The sequence below is a fragment of the Rhinichthys klamathensis genome, unplaced genomic scaffold (genome assembly GCF_029890125.1).
Source record: "Rhinichthys klamathensis goyatoka isolate OS25496 unplaced genomic scaffold, OSU_Roscu_1.1 h1tg000123l_1, whole genome shotgun sequence".
Classification (NCBI taxonomy): Eukaryota; Metazoa; Chordata; class Actinopteri; order Cypriniformes; family Leuciscidae; genus Rhinichthys; species Rhinichthys klamathensis.
The window spans coordinates 8,723,188-8,735,600 of NW_026606660.1; the positions used below are offsets into that span (position 1 = coordinate 8,723,188).

A 12,413-nucleotide genomic window follows, 5' to 3' on the forward strand; every position below is an offset into this window, starting at 1 on the left:
ATATGAAAGTTTAATTTTTATCATTACATTATGGAAAATAATGAACTTTATCACAATATGCTAATTTTTTTAGAAGGACCTGTATATCTTATCTACACACACACACACACACACACACACACAATTCTGCTAGCGAAAGAAAAAAACTTCTACTTCCTACTTCATCAGAAAGAGTGTAACACAGAAATGCATTAGAACAAAATTCAAAACCAAACCAAGGAAAAGGGCACATACAGGAATACATATTTATTATCACTCAATAAGGACTCCTTTAAAATGCAGCAGTGCCAACATAACATTACATAAATAGATTATCTGACATGTATGGCTAGTTACATAAACAGACAGTTTGAAGTATAACTTAAAAAAGTTGACAAATTAAAGTTCACCTAAAACAGGATGTTGTATGTTAAATTAAATCTATCCTGTTAAAGACCTCACTGAGGCTAATCGTATTTATTGTTCCACTGCATCAGAAGAGTCCAGAGCTTTCTCTTCTAAGGGTCAAAGTACTATATAAAGATGGATTTGCTTGAGAGAATCTGGATCTGTGTCATTTTTTAGATAAACAGTGTAATCAAGTTGTACTTCCTCTATCCATTGGCTGAGTGCTAATGTCTCTAGGAACTGGGAAAGAAAAAACAACAACTTAGAATTGTTACATCAAATCTTGATAAAAGGCTGATGTATTAAATTATACTGCCAATCACAATTAGGAGACAAATACAGTATTATTAGAGACAGAGCAAAGCTTCTTACAACAGCATCCTGAAGTAAAGCAAGTGCTTCTTGAATGCCGGGTACAGTTACTAACAGTGCACCTTTCTTTCGGAAATTTTTATTAATAAACAGCCAAGCTCTGAAAAAGAAAAAAATGGGTAATTTTAGTGTAAACCAATTCATTTTGTATATCATCATTTATAAGTGATTTATAATTGTTAACAACAGGCATATCTAGTCCAATGGTCACACATGCAATTTCTATAGTATTGCATAATATATAGTATTTCTATCGACTTGCATAATAATTATGCATGCACAATATATCATTTGTTTATTATAAAAAATAATAATTGTATGCATTATTTAAATAAGATCTCTGCATGTTCTTACTGTAAGTACAATCACGGTTTGGCACTTACTGCATTTGATCACTTGGTTCCATGAAGAATTCAAAAACGTTGTTCATGATCAAAACGTCTGTATTTTGCACTAAGGCAGCCTGAGAGCGGATATCTGCATGAATCACCTATGTAGGGCGCATTGAACATCTCTATAAACATACTATCTGGACAAAACAATGATCATACAAAAAAAAAGAAGAAGAAGAAAAAAAGGTATGATCAATTACCTGAATTCTGTCACTGAAGCCATATTTCTGTACAGCCATAGTTTGAAGCTTGACAAACTCTGAACTTATTTCAACCCCCATAAGCTGAGATGCTGCACTGTAAAGGTAGCCCTGAGAAGAGAAAAAAATCAGAGGCAATAATATAGATGTGTCATCAGAGTCAGACCATGTTTTAGAAAGAAAGATAAAAGCTGGTGTAGCCTAGTGGATACAGATCTGGGCTGGTACGTAAAATGTTGCAGGTTTAAACCCAGAAGGGAAAGGGACTTAACCCCTGGTTGGCCCAGGGCGACTGTTACTGTTTCAAGTATACTATAAACATCAGTTAATTCACAATTGATAATGAGTTTAAGTGTGCTTAAACAAACATCATCAGCAATTTACCCCAAATAGCACAGCTCCTAATCTAGATCCCACATCCACCACCAGTTTTCCTGTGAGGTCTGGAAGAACGTTGCGGAATAGGAACTGGAGCTCCGGGATCGAGAATGAATGTGAGATGAACTCTTTGAAAAATTATTAATTGCATATTATGATGTTGCTTTTTATTGCATGAGTTTATGTACACAGTTAAGTATCCATGCAAACACTTACCCAACGGTGCTGTTCTGTGCGATCCACAGTTGAGGCAGTAGCTGCGACTCATTTTTCCCTCTTCACACAATGAATCTACAGTTTCCTCATCATATAAGAATGCATCTACATGCACAGTGGGATGAGGTTTCTGTTGAGTCTAAAAGTTAAAGAGTGCTTTAGCATCTAACAATGAAATGTAGTTGTGAATCCAAGAGCACAATACTAAAAATCTAATACACAAACCTTCTGAATAGCCATGGTCTCTGAGGGAGCCATAGCCTCCAGTGGAAGGCAAGTCCTTAGGTCCTCTGCAATACTTTGAAGAATTACACTTTGGTTATCCACCAGGAAATCATCCAGATCACCTAAAAATGTAGATGAAAAACTGTTATAGACAGAATAATATTAGGGTAAACATTTTAACTAATAGATAATACTTTATTCTTAATATACTATATACTTAAGTTACATTAACCATTGCAAAATTGTTAATGTAAGTAAGCAATAGTATGTCTAAATATGCAAATGAGGCATTAAATATGCACTCATTTGCACAAATTTCCAGAACAGATTGTGAACATTACATAAAGCCAGGATCAAAACTTAATTTTGTTGACATTTAGGAATAAATGCTATATAAAAAAGCCCATTAAAGATATTGTTATTGAAAGACAGGCCTATGCATTGTAAATTAATTACAAAGGCAAATAAATAAAGTGTGGTAAAATAAACACTTAAATGTGTATGTTGGATGTTTTCCTTTTGCCTGAACGAAGACAAGTTATGGAAACAAAATAGCCCAAAATCTCAAAATTGACCAGTCCATTAAAAAAAAAAAAAAATTTGCCCTAAGTTTTTTTTTGTTTTGTTTGCATTAAGTCTAACAAGAACACATGCTTACATCTTGCACATAATCTAATCTTTAGCTAACAAGACAATAACAAAAGTTCCTGATTTTACCAGATGTTTTCAACCATTCTAGAAGTTTTGGAAGATGTTGCCTCTCCGTCTTGGAAAACACCTGCAGAATTTCATTCTTTGCATCGTTAAAATGCATCGATTCAAGCTCTTGATACGTATTTTACGCCTATCACAATCTAGATTGCCAGCATAGGCTACTACTACTGAGCAACACGTATGAGCCTGCGGTAGAATCAGTGGGAAGAGTCTTGTTTAAGGTAACGTTAGAACTTCACATTTTTGTGAACATCAACCTGATATTATAAAATATTCCAGGCGATAATTCCATTTGTAATTTAAAATCGCATTAATTAGATTCGAATGACTCTTAAAGGTAATTTTTTTTACCATTTTGTTTTACGTTGGAATCAATTTTATCTACTGCTGTGCCACCTTAACACAAGCTTCCATAATTTTGCCTCATGACCAACATATCTAATGTAAAGGATATTTAAAAAAAAACCAATAATGGTATAAACTTATATTCTAATTTATATACATATAGATATAATAATATTACACGCAAGTTAAGTGAAGGAAAACGAATCTAAACTATAAATAATATACATTTTTCCGTTAAATAAAAAAGGCGAACTTTTGTTTTACAGACGGAAGTAAAGGTACGTCACGGGAAGTTGGGGGTTAGATGACGTTTGTAGTCGCTTTTCCACTCGCCGAAAAACAGCTGCTGCGAGTTTAGGTAAGTAATGTTTAATCGAAACATATCTCTATATCTTAATATTTTGTACGTCGAACGTTTTAAACTGACATGGGGTTGACTTAAACATGAATTAAATCTTGTATTTAAGTAAATCGACAACGGCTGTGCGGGTTACAGCGGCTGTCTGGCCTCTTTTCAGCATAGAGCTTTAGTCAGTCTTAACAGACATTTAAATATTTAATATAAAACTATGATGATTTCATAATAGTTTAAATACTCTTGTGTGTGCCAACCTTTGTGTTTTGATGAAGTTTCGATACATGGCTTAAATATGCCAGATTCATCAAAATCGTACAGTCCATAGGTGGTAATAATGAACATTCAAATATATAATATAATGATTTCATAATAGTTTAAATACACATGTGTGTGTCAACGTTTGTGTTTTGATGTAGTCCCGATACATGGCTTAAAATGATCCATATTTATCCAAATCGTACAGTGCATAGCTGGTAATAACAAAACAGCTCATCCATTTTTGTTTGACATTTTCTGATTTGTGTTTGCCTAATGCCTAGAGAGGTTGAAAACATCATTGTGCTGGTTCCACTGAAGTCTTGAGGTTCAGAGTGAGCAGTGACAGGAGGGTTGTTTTGGGGGAAACCCCCACAACATTGGAAAGTCTCATTCTCATAACAAGTAAGGAAGTATACATAAGATCAATCACAATTTTATTATCCTCACTCAAGTCCTACTCGATAGCTTTGTGACTGGAAGCTGGTCATCTGTTAAATCTCTTTCTTTATTTTAATCTGTTGCAGGTTGGCAGCTCTTTAACCGCAAAAATGGTTTTAGCTGATCTTGGGAGGAAAATAACCTCAGCTTTGAGGTCTCTGAGCAATGCCACCATTATCAACGAGGAGGTACAGTGAACAAAATGCAATTTGGGCTTGTTAAGCATTGTCGTCCATCATAAAATGCTAACTACTTTACAACTTTCCTTAGGTATTAAATGCTATGCTCAAGGAAGTCTGCGCTGCCCTGCTGGAGGCTGATGTGAATATCAAGTTGGTAAAGCAGCTTAGAGAAAATGTCAAGTATGTAACAAGAGTTTTTGTCTTTTAATGGTAAAAATTCCCTATTATAGAATGTCTGTTCTCTCTATAACCACTCCATGATTTCAGGGCAGCCATTGATCTGGAGGAGATGGCCTCTGGGCTGAACAAGAGAAGAATGATCCAGCATGCTGTTTTCAAGGAACTTGTCAAGGTAAGTAATTGTTTCCTTTTTTTGTGTCTGTTCGAGGAGACTCTGATCTCCTGCTCAGGAGATCTCTATTTTGTCATGGAGGAGAGAAATGCTATTAAACCAAATTAAATTGCATTGACTGATAGATGATAGGAATGTATTCTAGAAGATGAATACTGAGTGCTTTTATTGCAGCTGGTGGATCCTGGAGTCAAAGCCTGGACTCCCACAAAGGGAAAGAACAACGTTATCATGTTTGTGGGTCTGCAGGGCAGTGGGAAAACCACAACATGTTCAAAGGTGAGCAGTTCTTGGGTGTTTGCCCAGATTTAGACCTTTTACAGACATTTTAGATTATACACCTCTTTTTATACAGCTAATCGCACAAGCAAGAATCTCTTTTTCCTTTTTATTAGTTGGCATACTACTTCCAAAGAAAAGGATGGAAAACATGTTTGATTTGCGCCGACACATTCAGAGCAGGTAAAGTCGACTCTGTTTACATGTGTTTGGACACTAATACTTTCTGTACTTTTTGTAAATTGTCTTGTTTGTTTTTAAAGGTGCCTTCGACCAACTCAAGCAAAATGCAACAAAAGCCAGAATACCCTTTTATGGGAGGTAATAAAAGCGTTATTTCCCATATTATTTCCTGTTACAGTTGCATTTGTTCACCAAACCTAATCATTGATTCATGTTGGTGTGACTTAAGTTACACAGAAATGGATCCAGTGGTCATAGCTGCAGAGGGTGTGGAAAAATTCAAGACAGAAAACTTTGAAATAATCATTGTGGACACTAGTGGTAGACATAAACAGGAAGACTCACTTTTTGAGGAAATGCTTCAGGTGTCAAATGCTGTGGTAAGAGAACATTTTGATCAAATATCACATAAAGCAATAAAAATGGCAAAATATAAATTATATAATAATAAAGCTTGATGCTTTGTGGCGGTTATTGTCTGTTCCCACAGCAACCTGACAACATAGTGTATGTGATGGATGCCTCCATTGGTCAGGCTTGTGAGGCTCAGGCTAAGGCCTTCAAAGACAAGGTAGATGTGGCTTCTGTTATTGTCACCAAACTGGACGGCCATGCCAAGGGTGGTGGTGCACTCAGTGCGTAAGTACACACTTTATGCTTTGTACTTTCAGCACTTAAGTAAAGTAAATAAATCAAAGAGTTGACAGACAATTTATGTTTACAGTGTGGCGGCCACAAAGAGTCCAATCATTTTTATCGGCACAGGCGAGCACATTGACGACTTCGAGCCTTTCAAGACTCAGCCCTTCATAAGCAAACTGCTCGGTAAGGTTTGGAAATACTACTGAGCTTCTGTTAAAACCTTTATATAAAAGCTTTAAATGCACAAACATCTGATTGTCGTTTGAACTGCTATTTATGTTGCAATTCTTATTTTTCCTCTAGGTATGGGAGATATTGAGGGACTGATTGACAAAGTGAACGAACTAAAGCTTGATGACAACGAGGAGCTAATTGACAAGCTGAAACATGGTAACTATAACGTTATTTCTATAAGAATGTGTATTTTTGTGTTTTCAATGCGATTTTTTTTGGACACTGGATTTTTTCCAGTGTTTTTTTTTTCCACTAACAGATGTGACATTTCTCTCTCTTAGGTCAGTTTACACTCAGGGACATGTATGAACAGTTTCAGAACATCATGAAAATGGGACCTTTTGGTCAGATCATGGTAACGCCAACCTTGACTGAAAGTATGTCTAATTATGATTGTCCACAGAGTAGTTCTTTTCTCACAATTTCTGTTTTTCTTTGTTTGTCTTTAGGGCATGATCCCAGGCTTTGGAACAGATTTCATGAGCAAAGGAAATGAGCAGGAGTCAATGGCCAGACTAAAGAAACTCATGACAATAATGGATAGCATGAATGACCAGGGTATGTGCTTTTTAAATTCTTTTTAATACTGTCTTATAACTTATATATAAATAAAGCATTGACTAGCCTAAATAGAGAGCTTCAGGTGCGACGTCAAGCCCCGGAAGATTAATTCGCCAGTGGTTACCTCGAGATTTTCCATTATAATGGGTTTTTATAATGTTTTTTTTTTCCAGTTTGAGTAAAATAAGGTCTGTGTTAAACATCTAGAATGATTCTTAAAGTGTAAATTGCAGGTGAAAATTTTCACGAAGATAATGCAATGTGCTTACTAAACATAAAGATAAGAACCGCCCACCATTGTTTTTTTATGTTTTTTATACCAAAATGCTGAATATAATATGAAAAGTTGGTGCGTTTTACAGTGGTTTTAAGCACGCCCCCTCCCTTCCACTAGGCTGGGCGTGACGTCATAAAAGGTACTCCAAGCTACTCTGTCTATGCTCCAGGCCTGGAGTTACGTTATATTGGAGACCTAGCTAGCAAAAATGGTTAACTATTGTGTTTGTGCGGGATGTACGAATACATCAAAAACTGGGGAGAGGCTCCACAAGTTCCCCAAGGACAAACGGCTGATTCGTGCCTGTAAGTGTTAGCATAACTTACCCGAGGTAACGTTAGAGCTTAGATCGGGCCCAAAAAAATCAAGCAAGACCCTACCCGAGCCCGCTGTGTCCGAGCCCGGTCCGGCCCTGCCCGACACATTAACTGTAATTATGAGCCCGAGCCCGGTTTAAACCCGACTATTTTTTAATACGTGGGTCGTTATAACTGACGTTCTCAACTACTTTCTATATTACTTTCTCCCGCCCGCAACATTTATGTTTTGTCCCGCTCCTGCCCGCAAAAAGACTTTTTTTTCTGTACCTCCAAATACTTTCAAGTTAGCCTACGTGTCGCCACCATACACATCAGCATACATGCTCCTGATCACTGTTATAACATAAAAGCAAGCGGGCTACTGCGTGCATAGTCTGGCATGACTGCTCGCAGAGTGCGCTCCCATAATAATTCCTAAAAAGCTGACATCAGTTCATCGCGATCTCACACATCTGTTATTATCAATGAATCTTTCATAATATATACACTATGTTTGTTATAATTAGAGGATTTGTCAGCATACATAATTCAGCACTGAACAAAAAGTCCGTTTTGAGCGGTGAGGGGAGTCCATCGTAAATGCTTCTGATTGGCCATTATTGGGTTCAAGAAATCAACACGTATGTCTGTGATTGGCTACATCGCTCAACGCTGCAGACATGTTAGAAATACAAACTCTGCCTGTAAACCGTTTCTATTTTGTTTTTGTTGTTCTTATTGCTTTTCTGCAACAGATGAATAAAAATGTATTCGTTTTTAGGTTTTATTCATAGATATTTCTAGTTTGCAAGAGTCCCGCGAATCGTTTTATTCTCCCTCAACCGGCACACACAGAGTGAGTGCATTACCGCCCGCGCTCCCTGTTATGACGTCATCACCCAGTTACGGTAAAAAACATGCTACCTTTGAAGAAACCCCAATAAATGTTATTTTAACGCATTTTAAGACAGAAATTTTTACATATATACACATTGACCACTTTAATTTACACATTAATTGGTTGTGGTGGTTAACCTGCAATTTACACTTTAAGCCCAAATGATACTCTTCTTTGTACTAGCAGGTTGCACATGCTCATTGAATTTGCATTAATCAGTTGTTCCACAAGGTGGCAACACTGGCCCAGGATGTTGTTTCACAGTTGAAAACTAAAGAGACAGAACAACAACAAAATACCGGAGACGGCAACAACAACAAACGGCCGCATTGACAAGCGCTTGTGTAAGGGGGTTATGAGAGAGCCGCAACTTTAGTTTAAAAGAATACAAAGATATTTTTATCGGCCATAAATTCTGGAGAAAAATAGCGCAGTCACTTGATCAAGATGAAATTTCTTGGGCGCATTTGTCGACTGCCATCGCTCACGCACGCGCTTTAAATGGAGTATACTTTGAAAGGCTATGCGTTTGATGAAAAAAACGAAGCATACTTTGGGCTTTAGAATTTTTGTTCTACAACGTAAACTGGACACACTCACACCCCAAATGTTTTATCTAGTTACTTATCAGAAACATGTGTTTTAAATAAACATTACAGCTTCAAAATTTGTGTTTTCAATGTGTGTGCGTAATTTACATTGTAGAATAAAACGTCAAAGTATTAAGTTGTTTACCACAGACCTTATTTTACTCCATAATATATTGAAAAAAACGTTATAAAAACCCATAGGAAAATCTTGAGGAAACCGCTGGCTAATTAGTCTTTTGGTTTTTGACGTTATCTGGAGCACTCTATTGGAAAGTTTTAGGCATAGTTCTGAACTTGACCGGTTCAGTTAACATATTGTGGTTTTTCAACTCAGAACTCGACAACAAGGATGGTGCCAAGCTATTCAGTAAACAGCCTAACCGCATCCAGCGAGTGGCCCGGGGATCTGGAGTGGCTACCAGGGATGTACAAGAGTTGCTCACCCAGTACACAAAGTTTGCGCAGATGGTCAAGAAGATGGGAGGCATCAAAGGCTTGTTTAAAGGTTGAGTGATTTGCATCCAATATTTGTGAACCAACCAAACATGATGCATTCAAACATTTAAAATCAGTGACTCATTGTATCATTGTTTTGAAGGAGGGGACATGAGCAAGAACGTCAACCCTTCACAGATGGCGAAACTGAACCAGCAGATGGCTAAAATGATGGATCCCAGAGTGCTTCATCACATGGGTATGAGCTCCCTTGAAACCATAACATACTTTAGCTTTTGCTTGACCATTGATTTACCTTTACTATAGATGGGGAAGTTGTTGCAAAGCATGCAAGAACCTTCTTAAAATGAGCTAAGCAATGCATTGCTATTGCACTTTTTTTAATGTCACGTCATCATGAGATATGTAAGGTTTTTTGAATATCGATTATGGTTGTAAAAGCTTTACTTAAAGACAGCTGTCTTTGTTTATTTGCAAGGTGGCATGGCTGGACTGCAGTCCATGATGAGGCAGTTTCAGCAGGGAGCTGCTGGCAACATGAAAGGCATGATGGGATTTAACAACATGTGAACCTCTGATCCTGCAAACAGAAGATGCAAATGATGGTTTTAGCAAACAAAACCTGGGCAGATGAAGATGGTTTGATTTCTGTGTCTTGCCACGTATAATTTAATTCTTTAAAAGGTGTAAAACATTTAACAAAGACTCATTTAAATGTAAAGACCAGTGTTTCTGGAGCAAAAAAATGGGGACTGTTAGAAGAAATTTTGCTTCCTGAGATCAAGTCCAGGGATTGTTTAAAATGTCTTGTGATGTCAGAGAGTGTTCATCTTGGGAAATATACACACAGGCATCTGAGTGAAAAATTGACAACTGACTTTTACTATCAAAGCTGGATTACAGGTAAAGCCGTAAAGGTTATATGATTTTACAGTAATTGCTATGACCATCTTCATAGCATAATATATTCATGAGTAGAAATCATGGTTTATTGTATAATTGACTATTTCTTATTTCTTGGTTTGCCATAGAAAAGCTTTGGCTTTGTATCAGAGATGAATACAGTAGTTGCAAAAGAGTGGCAATATTTTTGTCATAATGTTATAATAAAATTTATATGGCAACATTTTAACGGCAGTTGTGTTATGATCCTCTTTGATTATGCTGAAATGTCATCAAATATTTAACTTGTGTTTTTTTTAACAGACTGACCATAGTACTTACACTGTTTATGTACATTTGAAATCCAGACAAAGCAAAAGCTTGATAGATTTGCACAGAGATTAGTTGGTAATATTTTTGGTGTATCCCTGGTTAAATGATTGTAATTGCCTAAAAGTAAATTACAAAAATGCTTTTAAATTGTAAATTTTTGCAGTGAATGTAAATTGGTCACATTTTAAGTTTTGTATTGCTTTTAATGAAAAAAATCAAGGAAACTGCAATTAAAGATAATGATGCATCATGAAACATACATAAAATGTTTGTAAAAAGATAGTTTATTGCTTTAATACTTGAATTGTATTCATTACAATTACAATTTAATACATCTATTGATCCAATTCCATGTGGGAAACTGATTTGCTTCTAATATAATGTCTATACAATATTTTCATATCAAAGCATTTACAAAATCAAGAATACAATGTTATTGCGTGAAAATTATGGTCATCATAAAACGTGGATAAATGAGTGTTTAAACATAAAAAGTTGATAAAATACATCACTACTTTATCAATACTTTACTATATATGCACATTTAATAGTTGAGTTTAAGTAAAAAATATTTGTTGCATAATTATCTTGAAAATAATGCAGTTTCTCAAAGATAAAATGTTTAATATAACTCTTGAAATGCATAATTTGCCCGAGTCTCGGGCTCTTGACGTGGCACCGACTCCATGTTGAGTTGCTACGTCATCAGCTCGAGAGCTCGCTTGCGCCCGTGAGCGCGCCGCTGTCTGTCACTGACTGAGAGTCTCCGAAGAGACACAAAATCAAGGCTTCAGGTATGTTATAACACAACTTTCCCTTTACAACTAGATGATCATTTAAATTACGTTAATGATTCGACCAATGTTTACGATTGTAGAGCGTTAGATGGACTGTAGCTCAAGAAATCTAGGGTTTAAAGGGCATTTAGCTTGAAGTCAGTGTTGAATGGAAGCATCGTATCTGTTAACTTACATCAACAAGCAGGGAGGCATTCACAGGGGATTGTTACCTGGAATGTTTGATCATGTCTTTATGAAGTAGTTGTAGCACTCAAGTTGTTTTCTTGTTGGTGTAAGATGAGTAATATTTCCTAAGCTATCGAACTAGCTTTCTGTGGCTAATTTTGGAGGGTGGGCTGATGCCTCCAGTGGATTCATGTAACGTTAGTTCAAGTAAACTAAAATAAACTAAACTTATTCAACAAAGTAGGATGTGTCTGTATAGCTGACTATATAGCCATAGTTTTATGTCTTTCCTTGCGAGAAATAAATAATCCTACATTTGCTACTAGCCTTGTAATGTTATGTTAGCATAGTCACTGATTTGAAAACTGCAGCTTGTTGCATTATTTATTTATGCTGTATCCTATTATTTCCCCAAAAGTGTTTTAATTTGCACACTTGGCTGTTTCGAATGTTCTCTCTCATTGGTCTGTTCTTCTCAGCTGCACATGTGGCTTTTTTTCTTTTTCTTTTTTTTGGGTGCTCTCGTAGTCAGGGTTTGGTCTGTGAAGGGGTTTCAAACTAGGGTCTGGGGTTAGTGTTAAGAAAATTTTACATTAACACACACACACACACACACACACACACACACACACACACACACACACACACACACACACACACACACACACACACACACACACACACACACACACACACACAGAGTACCTTTCAAAAGTTTGGAAACATTACTATTTTTAATGTTTTTGAAAGAAGTCTCTAATGCTCACCAAGGCTGCATATTTGATTAAAAATACAGAAAAACTGTAATACTGTGCAATGTTTTTATAATTTATAATAACTTTTCTATTTGAATATATTTTCAAATGTAATTTATTCATGTGCTAAATTTTCAGCATCATTACTCTAGTCTTCAGTGTCACACGATCCTTCAGAAATCATTCTAATATACTGATTTATTATCAATGTTGGAAACGTTTTTTGAGGATTCTTTGATGAA

The 12,413-nt window shown here is 36.3% G+C and overlaps 3 protein-coding genes across 3 annotated transcripts in view; 2 read left to right on the top strand and 1 right to left on the bottom strand.

Moving 5' to 3' along the window:
* Positions 1-233: 233 nt before the first annotated feature.
* zgc:109986 (uncharacterized protein LOC553566 homolog) lies at positions 234-3,068 on the bottom strand. Its single transcript, XM_056256110.1, has 8 exons — positions 2,888-3,068; positions 2,171-2,292; positions 1,946-2,084; positions 1,736-1,857; positions 1,352-1,462; positions 1,143-1,249; positions 760-859; positions 234-627 (listed from the first exon to the last, which is right to left on the bottom strand). Exons 1-8 carry the CDS (start codon positions 2,982-2,984, stop codon positions 505-507), a joined length of 921 nt encoding a protein of 306 aa, XP_056112085.1. The 5' UTR covers positions 2,985-3,068; the 3' UTR covers positions 234-504.
* A 401-nt stretch (positions 3,069-3,469) lies between these two features.
* Positions 3,470-10,092, top strand: srp54 (signal recognition particle 54). Its single transcript, XM_056256103.1, has 17 exons — positions 3,470-3,587; positions 4,127-4,247; positions 4,370-4,471; positions 4,554-4,645; positions 4,733-4,817; positions 4,992-5,096; positions 5,213-5,279; positions 5,360-5,417; positions 5,509-5,659; positions 5,770-5,918; positions 6,004-6,104; positions 6,225-6,311; positions 6,437-6,510; positions 6,605-6,713; positions 9,115-9,285; positions 9,379-9,474; positions 9,715-10,092. Exons 3-17 carry the CDS (start codon positions 4,394-4,396, stop codon positions 9,804-9,806), a joined length of 1,515 nt encoding a protein of 504 aa, XP_056112078.1. The 5' UTR covers positions 3,470-3,587; positions 4,127-4,247; positions 4,370-4,393; the 3' UTR covers positions 9,807-10,092.
* Positions 10,093-11,112: 1,020 nt separating this feature from the next.
* Positions 11,113-12,413, top strand: part of sec23a (Sec23 homolog A, coat complex II component) — a 28,799-nt gene continuing 27,498 nt past the window's right edge. The window contains exon 1 of the mRNA XM_056256102.1: positions 11,113-11,245. The gene's annotated coding sequence lies outside the window, so the exon portion shown is untranslated. The remainder of the gene's footprint in view (positions 11,246-12,413) is intronic.

Excerpts from the sequence above, each read along its gene's own strand:
- zgc:109986 (XM_056256110.1), bottom strand. The coding sequence starts at position 2,984 with ATGCATTTTAACGATGCAAAGAATGAAATTCTGCAGGTGTTTTCCAAG. Across the intron at positions 2,293-2,887 it reads AGAATGGTTGAAAACATCTG|GTGATCTGGATGATTTCCTG; the intron begins GTAAAATCAGGA and ends CTACATTTTTAG. Across the intron at positions 860-1,142 it reads GAACCAAGTGATCAAATGCA|AGCTTGGCTGTTTATTAATA; the intron begins GTAAGTGCCAAA and ends TTTCTTTTTCAG.
- srp54 (XM_056256103.1), top strand. The coding sequence starts at position 4,394 with ATGGTTTTAGCTGATCTTGGGAGGAAAATAACCTCAGCTTTGAGGTCT. Across the intron at positions 4,646-4,732 it reads CAGCTTAGAGAAAATGTCAA|GGCAGCCATTGATCTGGAGG; the intron begins GTATGTAACAAG and ends CCATGATTTCAG. Across the intron at positions 5,097-5,212 it reads AAACCACAACATGTTCAAAG|TTGGCATACTACTTCCAAAG; the intron begins GTGAGCAGTTCT and ends CCTTTTTATTAG.